This window comes from Lissotriton vulgaris, chromosome 8 (assembly GCF_964263255.1).
Source record: "Lissotriton vulgaris chromosome 8, aLisVul1.2, whole genome shotgun sequence".
NCBI lineage: Eukaryota > Metazoa > Chordata > Amphibia > Caudata > Salamandridae > Lissotriton > Lissotriton vulgaris.
Genome location: NC_141696.1, coordinates 358,779,317 through 358,801,710, shown reverse-complemented (window position 1 = coordinate 358,801,710; position 22,394 = coordinate 358,779,317). Strand labels below are relative to the sequence as shown.

The following is a 22,394-nucleotide window of genomic DNA, read 5'->3' as shown; positions in this document are numbered from 1 at the left end:
TTGGTGTCTGGACTCCAAGTCGTGCTCTGACTGCCCGGGCCATGGCTCCAAGGGCCTTGAGGGAGCTCTCCCTGAAGTAGCTTGTGGCCCGTTAGTCAACACTATATCTGACTCGTCGGAGGTTACGGTCCCCATCGAGAGAAGTGTCCCAGCACCACTCCGAGTCCCAAGTCGTCTTCGTCCCACTCAAGATCATCAGGGCACTCTGGTAAAACACAAGAAGTCTAAGTGTGCTTTGACTTATCCATGTCCGTTGGCCGACACCATGGAGTAACATCGGTGTTCAAGGCCTCGTTCTTGAGAACCTGCACATGGGAGTGTTATGAGGCCATGTGCCTCATTTATGGGTGGCCTGACCCCTCGGGCTTGCCTCCGGGATCCACGGGGTATGGGAGACACCCATCAAGTTCCACGCCAGCTGCTTTGGCGCCGATGGCACCCCTTGGATCTGGAGATGGATCCGGACCGGCACCGATTGTACCACTACAAACTTCCTCCATGCTGGTCCTGACTCCCCCGGAGGAGTCAACCCCATTCTGATTCCCGACAATTCTGAGTCGTAACGGCGTCAATCAATGCTGATTGGGGCACAAACGAGACCAACAGGTACTAGGACGGTTGTTTCCTGAGCCTTATTCTGGAGGGCTAGTATTGAGAGGGTTTGCTGGAACCTTTGAAGACCTGCCATATGAGGAAATGGACTCATCTGAGGAATTAGGTGAGGCCAGTGGTCTGGATACCTCCCCGGACACTGACATGCTGTCTCCTCCTACCATGGCTACGGAGGAGGGTGCATCTTATGCAATGGTGGTGTGTAGGACAGCTGAGGTCCTTGACCTTCAACTACCCACAGTGGCGGTCAAGACCAACATCTTGACAGAGCTGCTGCAGCTGGGAGCTACCTCTTCGGAATCCTTGCTCCCATTCAACAATGCCTTAACAGACTTCCTTCTGGGAACGAGGTCCGAGCCCAACACAGGGGCTCCTGTGAAAAGGGCGATTGCCCCCTTCCACTGCCTTGCCCTGGGCAACCAAAACTTTCTCACTACTCAACCCATTCCAGAGATCTTGGTGGTCCAAGCCTCCACTTCACATGGTGCGTTCTCTGCCGCTCCCCTGGACAGGGAATCCAACAGGCTGGTCAGTTGGGGCGGGAAACAACCATCACAACACAACTTTTACCATGCACTACCATCACAACGCAACTTTTACAACGCAAGATCCATTACAACGCAGATGCTATTACAACGTATGCCATTATAACGTAAGTAAGTTAAGTATTTAATTAAAATATTAATTTATTTTCAAATTAATTTTCTTAAAATAATTATAATTTAATTTATTATAATAAATTTTAATATTTTAATTTAATTTTATTTAAATTAAATCATTAAAAATATATATTTTTTAATTAAACCCCCTGGAGTTAGAATAGTAATTTTAACCGCTACACTATCCAGCACTTACCCTACTATTACACCCCCCTGGAGTTAGAATAGTAATTTTAACCCCTACACTATCCAGCACTGACCGTACTATTACACCCCCTGGGGGCAACATCCTTTACAACACAACTTTTACCACGCAGTGCTTTTACATCGCAACTTTTACAACGCACACCATTACAACGTATTGCGCCGGGGGGAGCTCTAGGATAGGGAATAGATTTAATTTACTATCCGACACCTTCCCTACTATCCACGGGGACTGGAGTTGGAATAGTAAATTAAACTATTCACTATCCAGCACCCCTCAACACTATGCGTTGTAAAGGCATGCATTGTAAAACTTGCTATGTAAAAGCATGCATGGTAAAAGCATGCGTTGTGATGTCATACATCCCCCCCCCCCCCTGGAGTTAGAATAGTAATTTTAACCCCTACACTATCCAGCACTTACCCTACTATTACACCCTCCTGGAGTTAAAATAGTAATTTTAACCCCTACACTATCCAGCACTTACCCCACTATTACACCCCCCTGGAGTTAGAATAGTAATTTTAACCCCTACACTATCCAGCACTTACCCTACTATTGCACCCCCCTGGAGTTAGAATAGTAATTTTAACCGCTACACTATCTAGCACTTACCCTACTATTACACCCTCCTGGAGTTAGAATAGTAATGTTAACCCCTACACTATCCAGCACTTACCCTACTATTACACCCCGCCCCCAGAGTTAGAATAGTTATTTTAATCCCTACACTATTCAGCACTTACCCTACTATTACACCCCCCTGGAGTTAGAATAGTAATTTTATCCCTACACTATCCAACACCTATCCTACTATCACACCCCCCTGGAGTTAGAATAGTAATTTTAACCCCTACACTATCCAGCACTTACCCTACTATTACACCCCCCTGGTTTTAGAATAGTAAATTAAATTTTATTAAATAAAAATGAAAATTAATTTAAAGAAATCATTTTTAAAAAATTGTAATTAAATTAAAATGAAATTAATATTATTAAAATCATATACTTACCTATACTTAATGTTGTAATGGCATGCGTTGTAATAGCATCTGCGTTGTAATGGCATGCGTTGTAATGGATCTTGCGTTGTGAAAGTTGCGTTGTGATGGTATGCTTTGTAACGTCATACATTCGTTGGGGCAGAAAAATATTTCTTCAGCCAGCCTCGCTTTCATATTGGGGCGTTATTCCCACTCTCTGTGGGAAACGGGTGCGTAAGTGCTGCTACAGGTCCTGCAGGAGGCCCATGCCATCCTCTCCCAAGCCATGAAAGACTGCAGAGATGCAGTATAGTTCCCCATTTGATGTGGCTTAGACACGACCGACTTGCAGGGCACAACGATTGCTTTAAGGACTCACCGTCTACGGCCAGGTCCTTGGGCCTCTCAGCTGATTCCCGTCCCCAGTCTTCCTTTCACTTATTTCGTGACCAAGGAAGGGGCTTTCAACTGCGCCAGCCACTGAGTCGCGCAAGTTCCACAATCCCTGCACAGGCAAGGGGGTGGTTCATTCCGACCCCCTGTGTTAGGTAAGCAGAAGACCGGTCAAGTCAGCCGCCCACCCCCCCACCCCACCTATCCTCCTGACGGTCGATTACAGGATATTTAGGCTATGATACACTGTTTCAGACTCTATCCTGGATTTCAATGAGAATGAGGCTGCTGGGCCTCATGGACTCTTATATCCTGCTGGTGACACATGCCAGATGGTATATGCAGGCTTTGCAGTGGAATCTGAAGCTCCAGTGGGTGCAGCATCAGGGGAATCTCTCCGACATGGTTCAGATCTCAGAGGGAACTGCACGAGACCTGCAGTGGTGTATGACGAACCGCAATTGGGTCAGTGGCAGACCCCTCTCCCTTCCTCAACCAGATTTCACAGTAGTGACAGATGTTTTGTTTTTGGGAAGATGCGGCCTGCTGGGAGAGGTGTAGATTAGAGCACTCTGGTTTGCATCGGAATGCGGACTCCACATCAACGTGTTGGAACTCCAAACAATCCTATTGCCATTGAAAATCTTCCTACACTCCATCACAGGAAGGCTAGAGCAATTGTTCACAGCCAACACCACTGCCATGTGGTACTGCAACAAACAGGGCGAAGTGAGGTCTTGGACTCTTTGTCAAGAGGCCCTACGTCTCTGGACATGGCTGAAACGGCAGGGCATATGCTTGCTGGTTCAACATCTGGCAGGTTCCCTGAATGGCAGGGTAGACGAAGTCAGCCGTCGAAACCTAGCGGATCACGAGTAGCATCTCTATCCTGCGGAAGCACAAGGTCTCTTTCAGCATTGGGGAGAGCCTTGGTTAAATCTGTTTGCCTCCACAGAGAACGCGCAGTATCAGCAGTTTTGCACGCTAGAATTTCAAAGACATTACTCGCTCAGAGACGATTTCCTCTCGAGTGGAGCTCAGGCCTCCTGTTCGCCTTTCTGCAAATACCACTTCTGCACAGAGTTATCAAGAAAATCGGGAAAAACCGCGCCCAATTCATCCTTGTGACCCTGGACTGGGCATGGAGATTCTGGTATCCAGAGCCTCTGTAAATGAGCATCGATCCTCCAATCAGGCTGCATGTAGGAAAGTAGGATCTGCTTTCATTATTGACATGCTGGTGTCAGTATGATTTTTGTCTAGTCGGGATCCCAGTCACTGTGCCTCCTCCTTAAATTGACCATGGTAAGTACTTCTGTACATCCACAATCGGCCACTGGTGTACCATTGCAAGGCCCTAGTATATGGTACTGATGTACCCAGGGTATACGTACACCAGGGACTCCCATGGGCTGCAATGTGTATTGTGCCACACAAGAGAAGACCACTCAAATTGTGATTATAGGCTTGCCATTGCGGCCTGTGTGAGTTGGTGCTTGCACCTCTCGCCACAGATGTGTGGCCAGCCATTTCGATACATATATTGGTCATCAGTCATTACAAGATGTCTAACTATATAGTGGCTGCACCAAACCCTGTCATGCTTGGAATTAAACCGGTTGGATTCATACCCCAACACCGATTCCAGTGTTGGTAGTATGATTCCTGTACTGGGGGCTTCCTTAGGGTACCCCTCTGTATTTCCAGTTAGTCTTTCAGGGTCTGCCAGAAAGCTAGTGCTGCTGTCAACCACAGACACGTTTTTGCCCTCCTGCTTCTGAGCCAAGCTCGAGCAGGGGAAGGTAGAGCAATAGGTTTCCTGCCGCACGGATTTGTAACCACCTCCCAGACAGGATTTAGTGTATTGGGCTGAGGTGGGGTGATTGCCAGCGCCACCAGACTTCTTTGAAGGTCACATTTGGTGCCCTCCTTGCATTCTCCAGTTGGAACCAGTTCTAGGAGCCCTTGGCTTTCGCTCGGGCTTGAAACTGGAAAAAGTACATGGAAGTATCCTCCCCTCTGTCCAGCCCCTCCTCTGGGAGGTACCCCTGAGTCGTTCTACCCCTTTCCCTAAGGTACTTAAGGGGTTACCTGTGGGTAGCTCCTCAGATTCGTTGTGGGACAAGACTCAAGCTTAAAAACACCTCACTCTTCGACCATTTGGACACTTGAACCTTGCCTGGAACCGAGACTGCATCAAGAAAGACTCCGGCTGCTCCTGGTCTCACTGTTCTGGAAGTCTTCTTCGTTGTCTGTGATTGTGCTTCTTCCAGGATCTTCAGCAGACCTGTGAGCATCAAGGACACCCGAAGTAATCTTCCTTGGAGCGAAGGAGTCACTCCCCTGCATCCTCAGGCACCACAACAAAGCTGATCGGTCTGCTACTTCTGACGTCCCAGGGACTTCGAAAGGAACTCCTTTGATGCCTGACCTGTTCTGTCAGCAAATTTGAGGCCAGCATCCCTCATCTGAACCGATGGGACCAAACCCCTGTCCAGTGCATCAACTTGACGTTGCCAAGGCTTGTTGGCACTGCACTCCAGAGATCTTTGAGATATAATAAGCTTCCACCTTCAGCATCTCTTCCTGCCATGTACAGCGTCCCCACCACATGCTCTGCACCGTGGGCCTTCATTCTTGGTGAGCTGCTCCAAGTCCTCTTACGACTCTTGTACCTTTAACCTGGTAGTCCTCTTGAGGGTCTTACTTTTTCTCACATTAAGGAATTTGGAAAGGAAAATGTGACCCGCTAAAATAATAGGGTTTAAACCATGCAAAGAATGTTGCAATCAGCTGTCTGTGATGGACCCTCACAAAGTCTGCTTTTGGTGATGAGAGTTGGGGCACAACTCTAGGGCCTCTGACATCTGCGCCTGGATGAACCCAATTACCATATGGCACCATGAGGCCTTAATTTGTTGCCAAACACAAGAAGACTCCACGCCTCGGCTGGTCAGAATTGAAAGGAACCTCCCATTCCCAGTCGTTCTGCAGCAGATCTTCACGATGAAAACCTTTGAGTAAGTCTAAGAAAAAACATGAGAAGTTGTAGCAGGAATCTGCCCTTCCTGCCTCTGTCAGACTCCAGTGAAGATGCAAAGGTGTCAACGTGCTTCCCAGTCTTGCCCCCGATCTCCATTAGAGCCGATTGAGTGCTTCGCCCCAGCATAACCTGAATTACCAGGTCCGTCTGCGACATCATATCATATAGAGGCCATGCTGGTCATATTTGGAACTTTACTGGCTCCCTTCAGCAAGCATTCGAGCTGCAGGGGCCTCCAGTCGGACTTTTGCCGGTGGTCCAACGTCTGAGTCCCATGAACCACTTCGGGTTCAGCACCAGCTTCAGGTCTGGCGCCATCCCTAGCACCAGTTCTTTTCACATCAACATTGATACCAGAGAACAATGTACAGCCTATAGTGCGGTATGACTCCAAGCAAAATCTACCTCAATTGATATTGTACCTGGCTCCGACCAGTACGCAACCGCTAGACAACCTTTCAGATTTTGGTGCTGTGCCCTTACCACATAGCAGGGCCTAAATTTTATACAATGTTTTTGGCGCTGACTCAGACACTAACTATGACAAAAAGGAAGATTATGCTCCCTAATATGAGGAAAACTGGTATGAAGAACTTAAGGATAACCTTTTTGTTTGATTCTTCTCCGTGTACTTCACTTGTGTGACTCACTCCCTTCCCCCACCACCATCATCTGCCTCCAGCCCCCCACCTCCCAGCCCTGCCACTGGAGAAAGCACCTTTTTCACAATTTTTTTTAAAATGGCGGCAGAAGTTTTGAATTTACGGCACCCCATCATGGAATTGAAGACCAACGATTTGATGGAAGTGCTTCAGCCTGTTTTTAGGCTGCTAGAGAGTAACTTTAGCCTTTATTGAGGACCTTACGGATAGCCTTTTGGACACATGGTCTGGTCAAACCCATGTTCATCTCTGTCTGTTAATTGGCAAGTCACTCCTCGCCATCAACTCGCACCAGGCGACCCTGCCTTTCCCACTCCACACCTGATGCCAGAAAGCCTTGGGGTTACAGGCTTCTTCCAGCATAATCAATCCCAATATGTTTCTGATCATTCTGCCTAATCGCAAATTCGAGAGAATAGACACATTTTGGAAACTGACTTTCTCATCCACACGCTTGGCACTGAGGTTGGTGAATGGAAACTAACTTCTGGGCCATCATTTTCTTTTCCTTCGAGATACAGTCCAACACATATTGCTGCTCGTTACGGATGACCTTCAAGGGTCCTTTACCCAGGCTTAGAAGATGGTTGTGATGCTGCAAAACTGGTCATTCGTTCTGGATTTGAAACAAGTGATTAGGATGAGCAATGGGTACAAGTGCATGGGGTACAGCAACATGCATGGATGAGGTCAGCTGGCTTCTCAGGGGCATCCTTAATGGATAATGTTGCTGTTTGACAGCTCTTAGCTTTTTGTTGAGAAAGAGCACTCCGCCTTGAAGCGGTTCATGGAAAGCAGAGCCACAATGTGTTCCTTGTGCCTTTCTACTCCCATAAGATGGTCTTAACAGCAATTTCCCCCGTCCATGGCTACGGTTAAGACTTTACATTTCACCAGCACTAGACTCCTCAATCAGCTCAGCAGGCCTTTCAGTCCTCTTGTGGATTAGCCCTCCACTCTCTAAGACACCGCTCAGGACAGCAAAAGCAACATTACTTCATACAAGTGTTATCTCTACTTTGTCCATCAGGGCTATGCCCTCACATTTTGCTCTACCCCGCCATACCTTCCACTACCATTAGGGTGGCTGACATTGCACCATCTGTCTGTCTTGCAGCAGGAAAGGCAGGCCCTTTTGTCCAAAAGGACCATAGAGAGGGTCCCGGTCTCGGAAGTAGTTACTGGGTGTTACTCCCACTACATTCTTGTGCCAAAGAAAGACTGAGGCTTTCATCCTATCTTAAATCTTCGCCCTCTCAGCGTCTTCCTGCGGAAGGACAAATTCTAGATGCTTAAGCCTGCTCATGTCCTGTCTGCTCTAGACGCCCCCTCCTGCAGTCGCACAGGTGCTGCCTGTGTGCAGTGGGCCAAGAGCATTTTGAGTTCCCAGCGCTTTCTTTGCCCTCACCAGTGGCCCTCTGTTTTTACGAAAGTGATAGCGGTAGTCACAGCACACCTTCCTGTTTGCTGAAGGTGAGATCCACCCAGGAAGTTGTCAACCACCTCTAGACGACAGCGTACCTCCTAATGTAATTGAGGTTCACTATCAACGTATTATATTTACACCGGACTTCTTAAAAAATACTCCCATTTATTGGAGTCATCCTGTACGTGATACATTTTCGTGCCTTGCTCCCAACGCAGAGAGCCTAGGACGTTTGAGTTTTGATCCCCATGTTTCAATCCTGGATCTCAGTGCAAATGACTCGGGCCTCTGGGGTTGTTGGCCTCCTTCATCCTGCTGGCCAAACATACACGGTGGTACATGCAGGCTCTGTAATGGGACCTCAAATCACAGTGGCACAGAATCAGTGGTATTTGACAGATTGCATGAAGATTACAGAGGTGAACTGCAGTGGTGGCTACTATACCACAGCCAATCAGTGGCAAGCCCCTCCCGTTATCCCACACATCGCTGATGGTGGTAATGGATGCACATCAATCTCTTGGAGTCAAGGACAATTCACTTAGCGTTGAAAGCCTTCCCACCTACCATCAGAGAAAATCTTGTTCAGATTCTCACAGACAACACCTGCTCCACTTGGTCTTGCAATAAGCAGGTTGGAAGGGTTTTTGCACGTGGTGTCAGTCAGAGGGCTCCGCAACTCGAAGTATTTGGATCTCCAAGGAATTTATCTGGTGGTAAATCACCAGGCGAGAACTTAAAGCACCAGGGTGGCCATACTCATGATTTTAGGTGATCATGAATGGCAGTTACACCTAGAGGATGCACAGGGAGTCTTCCACCAATGAAGAAAACCTTGGCACGATCTGCTCACCATTGCTTAGAATGCACAATGTCAGCCCTTTTGCTCTTTGGAGTTTCTAAAGCAGCTGTCTGAGACACCTTTTGTCTGAGCTTGGGATTTCTGTGTGCCTTCTACCTCTGGGAGGGTGAGATACCCCCGGAAGGCGGCGCCAGGAACATAGAAGACCAATCGGCAACGAGCACGGGCCTGGAGGGACAAACACTTGGACCTGGGGCAGAAGGCGGAGGAAGCTGGAGTCCGGAAGACTACAGAAAGGAAGGAGGAGTCAGGACTCAAGGGAATAAAGAGGTGGAGGAAGAAGACGGATGGTCAGTTTCGGCAGCTGAAAACGGGAGAACAGTGTCAGAGGATAACAAGGCTCCAGATGGGTGGTCACCCCTGGAGATCTGAAGTCCCCACTGCAACTCAAGGAAGAGTTGCGGCTTACCTGGTACTTGGACAGGCGGAGATAGTACTTTGGGGGGATGGGGGGGGGGGGGGTTACGGGGTTGAGAAGGGAACCGCAAGGAGAAAAGTAGAAAGAGGGGGACCAAAAAGAGCCCATCGGATGTAATACAAAGGTTACGAATTTATCCCAAGAAGAAATAGTCAGAATTTCGAGAGGAAAGCAAAGAAACAAACAAACTTATAAATTAAGAGTACCAGACAAAAGGGTTAAGCGGTAGCGTGAGGAAACCTATAAAAAGGATTCAGAAAGACTGAAAGAGAGTCCCTATAATCACACAATTATATATATATATATATATATATATATATATATATATATATAGTGTGTGTGTGTGTGTGTGTGTGTGTGAATGTTTTCTTTCTCTCCTTTGTGCACTAACCCTCCCCTCTATTCCTCACCACCCCTCCCCCACTCCCCCATCACATCAGAGGGTTATAAGCTATAAAAGTAAATTATCCAAAGAAAGGGAATTTTTTTTTTTTCTTGTGCTATGTACACCAGGTGTGGCGACGGGCACTTTTATTACTTCACCAATTGGACAGAACCCAATACTTCCCTCGATTTTCCTTGTGTTCTCTCCTGGTAATCCGGGGACGATGCTCCCTTGGAGACCGAACTTGAGACCTGAGAAAAGGACAAGAAGGAGGAGTGAAGAAGCCCTGGCGAATCCGGAACAAATAACAGACCCAAAACAATAATTTTGTTATGCTTTGTCCTAGATTTATATTTTTGTTGCATTTACTTACAAAATAAACGCCAACATTAAGAAGCACATAGGGCCTCCCAGATTTATTTTCCGCCCATCCCTCACACACTCTTATACAGATTTCTGAAGAACATGAATGAACAAGCTTAAGTCACCCTACTTGAACCAGAATGTGCCACGAAGTATGGTATCTGGAATTTGTGGGCATAAGCATCTGTCCTCCAATCAAGCTGCTGTTTCAGGAGGATCTTTTGTCAAAGCAGCAGGGCAACTTATTGCACCCGGCCTGCAAAATTTGCATCTCAATGCTCGAGCGGCGGCAGTTAACCTCCTTCATTCTTCCCCCTGAGATCATCGATGTCATCTTGGCATTGAGGTGTCTCTCCACAAAATTGGTATATGCCTGTCGTGGGATAAATTTAAGAATTGGTGCATCACCCATCACATGGGTCTGAAACAAACAAAGTTGGCTGAAGTTTTATTGTTTGTTCTCTCTCCCGAATCCAGCAAGGGCTTGCATTAAGCACTGTTAAGGGCTACTTATCGACTCTTTCTGTGTGTTTGAGGTTGCTGGATCAGCCTTCTTTGTTTGAAAGGTTTGCAATATTTGTTTCTACCAAAACCCTTTGTGATACCTTAGTGGGACTTGATCTAGTCTTCACTTTAGTGAGGTCCACCCCTTTTGAGCTGCTGCACTGTTGTCCTTTGAGACTACGAATACTGAAGATCATCTTTCTCATTGCGGCAACATGGGCTAGATTTGTGAGCAAACTGCAGGCACTTTCTGTCAACCCACCATATACCACTTCCTTACCAGATAAGTTGGTGTTGAAAACCTGAACTTCCTTTCTCCCAAAAGTGGTCACTTCTTTTCATGTATGGCAGACTACTACTGGCATTCTTTGCTCCACCTCATCCCTTTAAGTAGGAATAGAGGCCCGAAGAGTGAACAATCCACTCTTTGTAGGTTTTTCCAGAGCAAAGAAGGGTAACACAGTGGAAAAATGAACCATATATTGATGGATTGTTTTCTGTATAAAGAGTTGCTACACACTGAAGAAGAAACAGACTCCAAAAGGCTTATCGGCTCATTCCATCCGGGCCAAGGTTTCTACCATTGCATTTGCACACAGGGTGTCGGTCCTGAACATTTGCCAGGCAATTACGCGGGTGTCGGATCATATGTGCGTGAAGCACTACTGTGTTGTAATTTGGGTCCGTCAAGAGGGGCAGTTTGCCTGCTTGGTCCTGCAGACCTTTTGGTCTGAGCCACTTTACAGACCCTACAACTTGGGAGGTACATCTATAGTATTTATTCACAATCTGTGGCTAGACTTATCCATCTAATGAAGTTGTTACTTACCTTTGATAACGATCTTTCTGGTGGATACGCCATTGAACTGCAGATCCCTATTCTGCAAACGGGACTTATTTTTTCATCTAATATGGTCGTCTCGTCCCAAGTCGGAAGATCTGAACACTGGCTATACCAATTTGCAGAAGGGCTCTGCATCTGAAGGCCGGGACAGCCTAAAAAAGCAACTGCCGTTAACAAGCATGGGTGGTGCTTAAATACTGCTCCGCTCTTCACATCCGGAGCGTAACAATGTGGACTCGGAGCAACACAACACAACCTGCCGGCATGCAGGAGTACTGCTATAAAATTTTGTGGATCCAGTCTGACACTTGGGGAATATTCACAATGTGAGGAATCTGCAGTTTGAGTTTCCACTAGATAGATCGTTACCGAAGGTAAGTAACTTGTTTATTGGGACAAAAAAGAAGCAAAAAAGCTGTGTTAAATGTGAAGGGCAAACAGGACTGCTTGCTTCCCAGTCCTGGTCGCACCCTCATTCAGAGAAAACTAGTGAAGAAAATGATGCCTTTATAATGAACATTTCCATTAAAAAATCTACACATTCAATCTAGTGATTTGATTACGTTCACTGTGTGGAATAAATATACTCTGCTTAGTTGCGGTAAACAAAGCTATTCCTCTGTGCATCGATCTACTGACAAATTACATTTTCTGTTTTTCTCCTAGGTATGATGCACTGTGCATCATTCTTCGTCATAGCAAGAATGTACGCTATTGGTTTGCACACAATGTTCTTTTTGCCTTTCCAAATCGCTTTTCTGAGTACCTTTTGGAGTGCCCCAGTGCAGAAGTCCGAGGTGCATTTGCGAAGCTGGTTGTTTTTATTGCACATTTTTCTTTGCAAGATGGACCCTGTACGTCACCTTTTGCCTCCACCGGACCCGCAAGCCAGGTATTAACGCACACATTTTGTTTAAAAAATGGTCTCTGTACATTCCATCTGTGTCTAATTATACTTTTAAAAAAGTGTACATTGAAAAATGTACTTTAGGTTAAATGACAAAAACTAAACTTTAAGCATGTCTGATATTAGTCCGAAATTAGTTTGCTTCCTTAAGAGAAAATGTATAAAGCAGGACCTTGGTTGCAGAAAGTTAGTATAGGGCAGTTTTATGTAACCTGTTTTGAATTGTAAGAATTCCCTGTCGAGCAACATTTCCATATCACAACTCGAAGCTGTTTACATATATCAGATTTTGTGTGATTGAAACTGAACCTCTCTGCATTTTGTGTAAGACTAATGATTCTGTTCAAGGATACGCTAACGTAGAAGTTAAGCAAGCGTGATTTTAACATTTTTGACATTTGTCTAAAATTGTGCAGTTTGAAGATTCTTCGGGAACAGTCAGAATCACAACAGGGTTGCTTTTTTAAAATTGTTAGTAATGGATGTGAGTGGCATTCCTTGAACCTTTACTCTTCCAACTTCTGAAGTTGCTTTCTATCTGGCTATTTCATCTTGCAGAAGGACAGTGACATTCAAACATTTCCAGGTGGTTACAACTTATTGAAATCTAACAAAATAATTTACAGAGTGTTTACAGTCAGAATAATGTGTCGTTTGGTTTGAAAAACTTTATTCGAATCATAAGAATCATAAAACACATAGATAAAATGATAAAACAGATCTTAAAACTTTCCATATAGAATTTTAGATACATGAAATATATCCAAACAACACATAAAATTTCAAAACATGATAATCCATAAAGTCTATATTCTGTATCAGTCCAAGGATATCATGATAAAATTATACCCTATGATTGCTTAAGCCCTTTTTCTCTGTTTCCTTATCGAGATTCATACCTTTTCCGGATAAATAAGGCAGTTCTAATAAAATTTAACACAGCACAACAAATGACTGGATTGGACAAAGATCGTAAGTGATTTGTCATTTTTAGATTTTCTATTTCCTATTCCTCTTTTCTGTAGCACAAAGATTCAGTTTGTCCAAGTTAGCATGGCATGGTACATCAAATTTGACAACTGTGATTCTCCTAAAAATACAAATGGTTGTTTATAGAATTATGTTTGGGTTATGATAGTCTTGTGTCTTTTTAAAGGTTGAGAAGGCATGTGATAGTTTGGATCTGTGGTGTTTGCACACAAACAACAAAGAATTATGCCTTGTTTGAAGACCAACGGTACACAGTATGTTTCTTAAAGATTTCCCACCTGCTTCATGGGGATAACCTGTATTTGTAAAGCTTTTCACAGCCTCCAGGGGAGGTCAAAGTAGGCTCTTTGGAAACCGTGCCAATCTTAGTATGAAAAGACATCCTCGCTTGTATATATGGTGGTGTTAATTCTAATGTGTGTGTGTGTGTATATTTATATATATATATATATATATATATATATATATATATATATATATATATATCCTGACATGCTAAGAAAAAAAAAATTCTGTATTGCATCTTCAACTGGAGTCTGTGCCCTTGTTTGGCCCCCGTGGTCCTTCTTTGGGATCCTGGAGATATATATATATATATCTCCATCCAACTCGACCCAAGGTATTGGGGCGCTTTACATGAGCACCAGTTACATTAAACAAAGATTCATTCATTTTTGTGCGTGTATGTGTTTTTTTAAAGGCATTGGGAGATTAAGTGATTACCCAGAATTACAGGATGTTCAGCTAAGGCTGAGACTCAAAACCGGATTCCAGAGATCCAAAGTCGGCAGCTCTGGTCGTTACTTTTTATCCTCTCCCCAATTTTATAACTAGCAAACAGTAAAACAAACTACTAATCGTCGTGCAGTGTTGTCACCTTACGGGGAAAGTAGTGCCAGGGGAATCTTCCTTAGGAAAGATGGCTTTACCAAACATCATTGGCAAAGCCAATAAGTTTCACCTATGCAATACCTGTTGGCATTACTAATGCCTTTTAAAGATGTTGCCAAGCAGCACGTGCGGCTGTGCAACATGGCTTAAAGTAAGCAAAAAAGCACTATAACGTGGTCAATGCTGGCCGTGCCACAGTGCTTTGTTTTTAAGGTTTCTTTTGTTAAACAGGGTGTGTTTTAAAGTGAGGTATTCACCATTATCAAGAAAATGTTTTGTTGCTTTACTATAGTCCTTTTTCAATGTTATAATTGCCTTATCTCGACTATTCAATAATCATCCAGTGATGGTGACCCAGCGCCCTTACAGAAAATCTGTCTCAACAACACTACCCAACACCATGATACTCACCATTAATCATAAACTTTCGCAAGGCCCATAAGTAACCAAGACAAATATTGGGCAACTGAATCATGTGACCTAATTAACCAGAACTATTCACAATCTATTTACACATTATATACAACTGCAGTTTGTCATTATCATAATAATGAAAATATAACAAAACATCTAATTGAGTCACTTGGTAAATGGATCAACTGATGGTAACTAGACTAAGAATAAAGAAGACCAGCTTGTCATTTCAAATCTAATTTATTAATTTTATTATCAAACAGTGAGCATTTTAGTATTGGAATATTCTTTATTAGCAAATTGAAAGCATCTTTTAATCAAAGCATAGGCATATTAGACTGACATTTCAAAACAGATCAGCTTGCAAAGAATTAAAGCAGGCAGTAAAGGTCTCATCCCCTAATTTCTATTTCCCTGACTAATCTCATTTAAACCTAAAAGAAAATGTCATTAAATCAGCTTTCCTTACGTGTGTGTCAAAAGTCCGACAGCACTTCACGCCCTTCAGGAATCAGGAACGAGCCAGCCGACTTCCTCTCATGAGGTCAGGTTTTATACCTTTTCTCTATCTAAAACGTACTAATTCTGCATTCCTTCAACAAAATTCATGCTTCTAATTGGCTGTTTCACGTCAGTCCACTGTTAAGTCAATCATTTCTGACCAAGTCCGGGGCACATCATAAGCCCTTTTTGTTCTTAGATTTACCATCCTTCTAGCTCCCTCAAAAGAGCAACATTCGTCCGAATGCAAAGTTCACTTCCTACTCTTGGCAGGCTTTCCAGGCTTTTGTCCTTGGTCCTTACAACAAGAACACATTCGTCTTGACCATAACGCTTCTGATTTATTCTTTGTTTAATCAGCAAAAGAGAATTCGAATTCCTCTTCCTGCACGTGAGTGAAGGCTTCACTCTGGTCAAGTTTCATATTTTCTTTCAGCACTGCCGGCCTTTTCTTTTGGGCCCGTTCAAGAACTAATATTCAAACAAACACAAAACTTTAATTAGCCTCTTAAGCGCTGCTGACGGCCAACGGTCGTCACGAGCGCTACCTCCCCAGTGCTGCGCACGTCCATTGGACGTCCATTCAGCACTAGTTCCAATGGACAGCGCAGCACTGGGGAGGGATATTTGCACGCAGCTAAGGTGTTAATTCGAGTAATGAAAATTATTCTGTTACCCACCCCCTTTTCTAAAGTTAACCCATTAGTTTATGTTATCTAGCTTTAAGCACATAAGCAGCATTTTTATTTACCATCTTCTTTTTAGGCCAACAGGATTCTCCACGAGTCTTTTCCACATATAACACACGACATAGACAAACGCACATTTAAAATAAGCTCATGCCATTAATTAAACAGCCGCAATTAATGTTGACCAAATCAATAGACAAGGTTAGTTCATTATTTGTCAACGTACTTGCAAATGCAACATAGAGCATATAAATTAGTCCCGTGTGTCATGAATGTATTTTAATCTAGGTTGATTAGTACATTTTCGTGCATAAACTCAATAATACGATTATTTATTATGGAAGTTTAACTTCGCGAGTAAAAATATAATTCATTTCTGAACCTCGCTTCATCAATGGCTTAAGAAACGGGGAGTAAATTCTGGTCTACATAAGCCAATGTCACTAAAGCCGACTGTTGCACATTACTTAAGGTTTGTTACTTCTAATGAAAAAATATTAGTGGATACATCAGGCAAGTCTATACTGCCAACATAGATAGGATATGTGTGTATAAGTGCGTGCATATATCCATGTGTATATTTAGATAGATAAAACAAGCTTTTAATGCACAAAGTTCATGATATGAAAGGGGATCCGCACAGTATGGGAAATATTTCAGCATTTCTGTGGAAATCAGTTGTTCATCAAGTTAATGCCATCTCGCAAACCACTCTGCAGAGCTTTGCCATTGTCATTTCCACCAGGATTATGCAGCAGGTTTATCATTCATTAGCTCTTTATTTCGATTAGCATCAGCAATTATAAAAATACAATAAAAACATCAATAAATTGATGACCATGGCATAAAAGTCAACAAAATTACAATGTCCTACACAAGCAAAATACATCCCTGTTAAAAATCTAGAGAAATACCAACATACTTTAATATTATCGGCAAGTTTATCTAAATCGTGGCAAAGGAGACGGTGCGTACTAGGTAAAGGACAAAAGTTAGAATGCATTGGCTAAATAGCTGTTCACCCCCAGGTCTTAGACTGTCAGACTGTAGGAACAATGCCCAGCGCAGAAATAGCCTAATCACGTCGACAGTAACTGCTTAAAAGGTTGGGGGCTTGAATAGCCAGTTAAGTGGCTGAGAATACTGCGAAAATTCAAGGGTGGGGAAGCAAAGGTGTGCTTTTCTAGGACAGCGGTTCTTAACCTTTTGGTTTCTGTGGACCCACTCTGAATCAGTACTGGAATCAGAGGACCCCCACTGAGTAATTTTGTTAGTTGGGGACCACCGGCCCAAGCAATTTCTATGATTTGGACCTAAAAACAATACACAAGAATACAAAAACAAGTATACACCAAACAAATACTCAAATATTTTAATGTTTTGTGTAATTCACAATCCAATATAGAAAACGTTTTAACATGTCAGTGTTGCTTGCTTATCTGTATATACATTATTCATTTTTATTGATTATTTTTAATATTATGTTAAGCAGTTGTGGACCCACTTAGTAGGCATCAAGGACCTCCAGTAGTTCTCAGACCATAGGTTAAGAACCACTACTCTAAGATGCCTGTCTATTGTGGGCAGATATGGGAAGGTTGTGACTTCAGACATTTTTGCTGCACTACTTAGCTGAAAGAAAGGTGTCAAGAGTAGCAATGCTCCTAATAGCTACCGGTCTGTTTGATGAAAATGGGATGCATAGAGACTAGTGTTGCTGAGTGGTTGTCTGTGGGGTGTGGGATGGTTTGATGTCTTTGGCCCTAATATATGCCCCCAATCAAGAACGAAAATCTTTTCTGCATAGTGCTGTTCGAAAGACAGTGGCCTTCTCCTCTGGGCCTTTTGGTAATTTAGGCAGGGTATATCAATTTAGCCATGTACCTTGAGAAAGACCCAACAGCCAAGGGGGTTCCAGCAGTTTTGATAGAGGTCAAACAACGGCTACAATAAGTTGGACTAGTTGATCATTAGAGATACTACTTTCCCTTTGCCACAGCTTTCTTACACTTCGCTGTTGCACATCATACTTACGTCACAATAGATAACTGGCATATTGATAGCCACCTTGCAGGCTTGCTATTTTCAGTCGATCAATGCCCCAGATATTCTCAGACTGTGGTCCGATCATAGGGACACTTTGGTGGCTGGTGCTTTTGTAGCTGGATCGGGCTGGCCCTGGATGAGGTTTGTAAACAAATTAAGGAATATATTGCACTGAACTACAGGGTAAAGGTTGGTAAGTTTACCTGAGATGCCCTGAAGGCAGTATTGATGAGCACCTCATCCAGGAGGAAGTGCAAGTAAGCCATTGAGGGACACACTACTGGCTAGATTCCTGAACGATTTAAAGATGCTAGAAGCTAAAATCAGGTCAGCGACAGCCAGATTAGCCTTGTTTAAATACTAGTGGCTAGAAGTGAAATACCACAGAAGCGGTAATAAAGAGAGTAGCTAAGTTATTAGCCACAAGCTGCGAGCCTGCCAGATATGTGACTTTGATTTGGAATCAATCGTTTTTATTGAGCAGCATACCATCCCGTAACACAGATTGGCTGCCTACATCCATCGGCCGGCAAAGCACAGTCCAGCAGTATTGGAACACAGCCTTAGGGCCTACACCCCGGGGGGCGACCCGACGAGGACATATGAAAAGCCAAGAGGAACAGCCATGAGTTTCAATATTCACTGCAATTTATAGAGAAAAACTAAACAGTGAAACAAAAACGTTAACCCTCCCGCCCCCACCCCCTCCCTCCTCCGCATCAGCCCCACAAACGCCCCCATGCACGCGAAATCCTTCCCTACTGACAGCACACTCCAGACCATGCTATCCTAGTTGACTGTACCCTGGGGGACCAGTGGAATAAGTTGTAAGATTTGCAAATACTTGGGGCATGTGACCTTGCGCAAATCGCGAGATAGAAGGTGTAGAAATGGTTCCCACAGCTCCGCATACATCTCACCCTTGCCATCCACACATAGCGACAGCTTCTCCATAGCCAATAAGTGCCACAGCCGTTGGATCCAATCCCTCGGGTCAGGGGAAGCAGGGGATCGCCATTGCGTGAGTATAACCAGGCGCGCTGCGAGCAAAGCTAAAGCTATCTGCCTGCCCCAAATAGAACGCAAGGGGAACGCTTTGGAATGCCTGAGCCCTAGCAACACGTGTTCCGGAGCCCTGGGGAGCGTGATGTGGAAGGCCTCATCAACATCGTCAAGGACCGCCTTCCAGTACCGCTCTAGTTTCGGGCAATGCCAGAGCAGATGCGTCAAAGTGCCCGGCGCACCACAACCCCGCCAGCAAAGACCTGAGCACTTAGGATCCCACGAGTGAATCCTCGCCGGGGTATGGTACCAGTAGGACACTATTTTGTAGGCCGACTCAGCACCTGCAACGTTGGCCGCAGTATGTTGTGCGCAATAAAACACCTTTCCCCACTCTTTACTAGACAGCGGGCGGCCAAACTCGGTCTCCCACCTAACCTGGGCTTTTGTACGTGGCGCCTTAGGGCGTATGACAATCAACGCATATAGCTCAGATATAAGTTTGCGATCATCCTTTTTACATATCACCCAACGTTCAAAGGCCGTCATGGGGCGGGACATGTTGGCTACGTTGGGAGGTTGCGTAACCCAATGTGCTACCTGCGAGTAGGGGAAGGAGTCAGATTCTGGGAGGGCAAAATGATCCCAGCGCGATGAAGAAAACGAGATCAGACCATCTAGGTCAAAGAGATGGCCCACCCTCTTGCAGTAAATATGTTAAAAGAAAAGGGGTAACCCTGTGTCCCTCAGAACCTGGGTAATATATGGTTAAACAAACAAGTGGTTCTGTCGGGTAGAAACCATTACTTTGAAAATGCTAGTACATGCAGTTAGCAAAAGAATATTTTCTTATTGCTTGAGTATTCATTTCTCATTTGTGTATCAGAGAGTTTCTTTGCTAACTGCATGTACTAGCATTTTCAAAGTAATGGTTTCTACCCGACAGAACCACTTGTTTGTTTAACCACCCTCTTGCAGCCCACCTTCCTCCAGCGCTGGAAGACTGGCGACGCGCAGCCCGGGGGGAAATCCGGGTTATCAACAATGGGCGTCATAGGCGACGTAAAGGTGGTCCAGCCCTTACGTCGTGCCAGTTGGTCCCATGCTTTCATCGTCGGAGAAGTTACCAGCGACGAATATAAGCCCCACGCTTTGTGTTTACGAGGGATCCACAATTCACGCCAAATATTGCAGCCCGCCACTGCCTGGTCCATGAATAGCCAGTGTTTGCTGGAGAGCGGTTGATTCCATTCCAGAATAAAGCGCAGACATGTCGCTTGATAGTACGCAACAAGGGAGGGGGAGCCCAAGCCGCCGTCGGCCCGCGGCGTCGTAATCCACGAAAATGCAAGTCGCGGACGCTTGTGGTTCCAGAGAAACTTAGTTAGCAGCTGTAGGAAGGTACCTCCTGACTATGGTTGCCCCCAACTTTTTGCCCTGTGTTTTAGCTGGTTTTTGACATAGTTGGCCTGGGACCCTGCCAATCAGGACCCCAGGCCTACTGCTCTCTCTGTAAAATGGATTCCATGTACCCTAGGTACATTTCCAATGTGGACTGGACCACCTTATCAGACCCTGTAACTCAGGGCATAGGTGTACCCAGGGCCTACCAGGGGCTGAAGCATGTATTATGCCACCCCTGGCTGGCCTCCTAAATTTGACACAACTGGCTGCATGACAGCTGGGGCAAAGTCGTGTATTCACCCTTTGCTGTAGATATAGTATACCTATATCTAACCCTAAAAATGGACACACAGATTCCTATCAGTCACTCCTATGGCAGGCCTTGACAATCCTGAAGGCAGAGTGCTTGGAATCGTGTGAGATGGTGCTCTGGCATGAGCTGAGCCTATCTGCTGCTTGCGGAACCAAGTCCTAATAGCTGTTCCATGATAACGCATACCATATACTCTTAAGTGCATTATAATCCTCGCGGTTAAATGCTATCTTTGGTATTGCTTTATCAAAACATGTCGAGTAAAGTGTCATACGAATTGGAATACTAACCCCTCGCCAATTCTGGCGACGGGGTTAGCATTCCACCCTTCTAGAGGGACACGACATGTATGTAACTGTGAACCCCGGTTAGAGTTAACTGAAGCCTCAGCTCCACAAAATGGATGCTGCCACCACAGACACGAGTCTGACCCCCTGCAGCTGGGAGTCCTTCCAGCGAGGGGAGCCTGGACAAAGGGTTTCCTGTCAAGGGCGGTGCTAGCACCGTCCCAGACAGGGTTTTGTGTATCCTGGGTAGGCAGGGCTTTACAGGAAGGTGACTGCTGAGTGGCACCCCGGTGCTCACTACGCATAGGCCGGTCAGAACCAGTTCCAGGGGCACACCAGCCCCTGGCCTGGGGGAAGTCCGGCATGGGAGAGGGGTGTAACCACCCCCCTCCTAGTCCCACCCATAGGCAGGACCTAGTCACCGGGTCAGCCCCTTTTCTTAGTATAAAGATAGGAGCGGGCCCCCTGTTCAAATTAGATCATCTTTGGAATCAAGACACGACTTTCTGCGAAAGGACATCAAGATTTCTTCTTCAAGATTCTCCCTTGTGGCTAAGGAGTAGTCACCCTGCATCCGCAGGCACCATCCTAAGAACACTGCGGTCTGCTGCAAGTCCTTCCTCCGGAATCCGACTGCCCAGCTCGACGAGACCCGGCTTCCCTGGCACCCAGGGCTGTTGTGATTCTAATAAATACACTGTTTATTTTCATAACACTTGTGTGGTGTCCTTTCACTGGGTGTTCAAGGGGTATATGTGTGGTATAACAGCTGGCTTAACACGCCCTCTCGAGTCTTTAGCCTTAGACTGCTCGTATCCATGCTACTAGGATAGCTGGTCTATAAGGTTGACTTACAACCAATCATCAATAAGGGTTGCTGGACTGATACAGAGTGTTCACTAGAATAGTGAGCACTGCATATCAGGCCACCTTCTCACAGCAGCCCCTGTAGTTTTTTAAGGGTACCTGGTGGAGGGCTCAAGGGCAACATTTGGAAGAGGTCAAGAATGAGCAGAAGTACCGTCATTTTCACTGCTGCTAGGCGACCAAACCAGGCGAGTTGAAAACTGGACCAGTCAGACAGCGACTTGGTTGTTTACTCGACCAGGATCCTGTAGTTGAGGGAGACAGTCTGCGCTATGGTGGGGGCTAAGCAGATCCCCAAGAATGGGATGTCGGAGTGAACCCACTGGAAGTCAAAGTCCCTCTGGAGGTCTTGCACGTCTGAAGCTGGCACCGAGATTTTAAGGACCTGGGACTTAAGAAAGTTGACCTTAAAGCCAGCAACGGCACCAAAGTCACGCAGTTCGTTCGACAGGTGTCGCAAGGAGGTGCGGGGGCAAGTGAGCGAGAGGATCACGTCGTCAGCATGTAGGCTCACCTTATGCTCCTCGCCCCCAAAATGAATCCCTTGGATGGCCGCGTTATCCTGGATACGCTGAGCAAAGGGCTCCATACAGAGCGCGAAGAGCAATGGCGACAGGGGGCACCCCTGTCGTGTCCCACGTGTGATTGGGCCGGGGGCAGATTTGCAACCATTGATCCGTACCGCCGCACGTGGGGAGGCGTAGAGGCAGCGCACCCAGTTTAC

General features: G+C 45.3%; 1 protein-coding gene across 4 annotated transcripts in view; it reads left to right on the top strand.

The window, feature by feature from the left end:
- Positions 1-22,394, top strand: part of USP9X (ubiquitin specific peptidase 9 X-linked) — a 1,749,911-nt gene that overhangs the window by 1,536,730 nt on the left and 190,787 nt on the right. For all 4 annotated transcript variants that reach the window (XM_086934127.1, XM_086934125.1, XM_086934124.1 and 1 more), the window contains one exon: positions 12,026-12,251. In XM_086934127.1, coding sequence (XP_086790253.1) covers positions 12,026-12,251 — 226 coding nt within the window. The remainder of the gene's footprint in view (positions 1-12,025; positions 12,252-22,394) is intronic.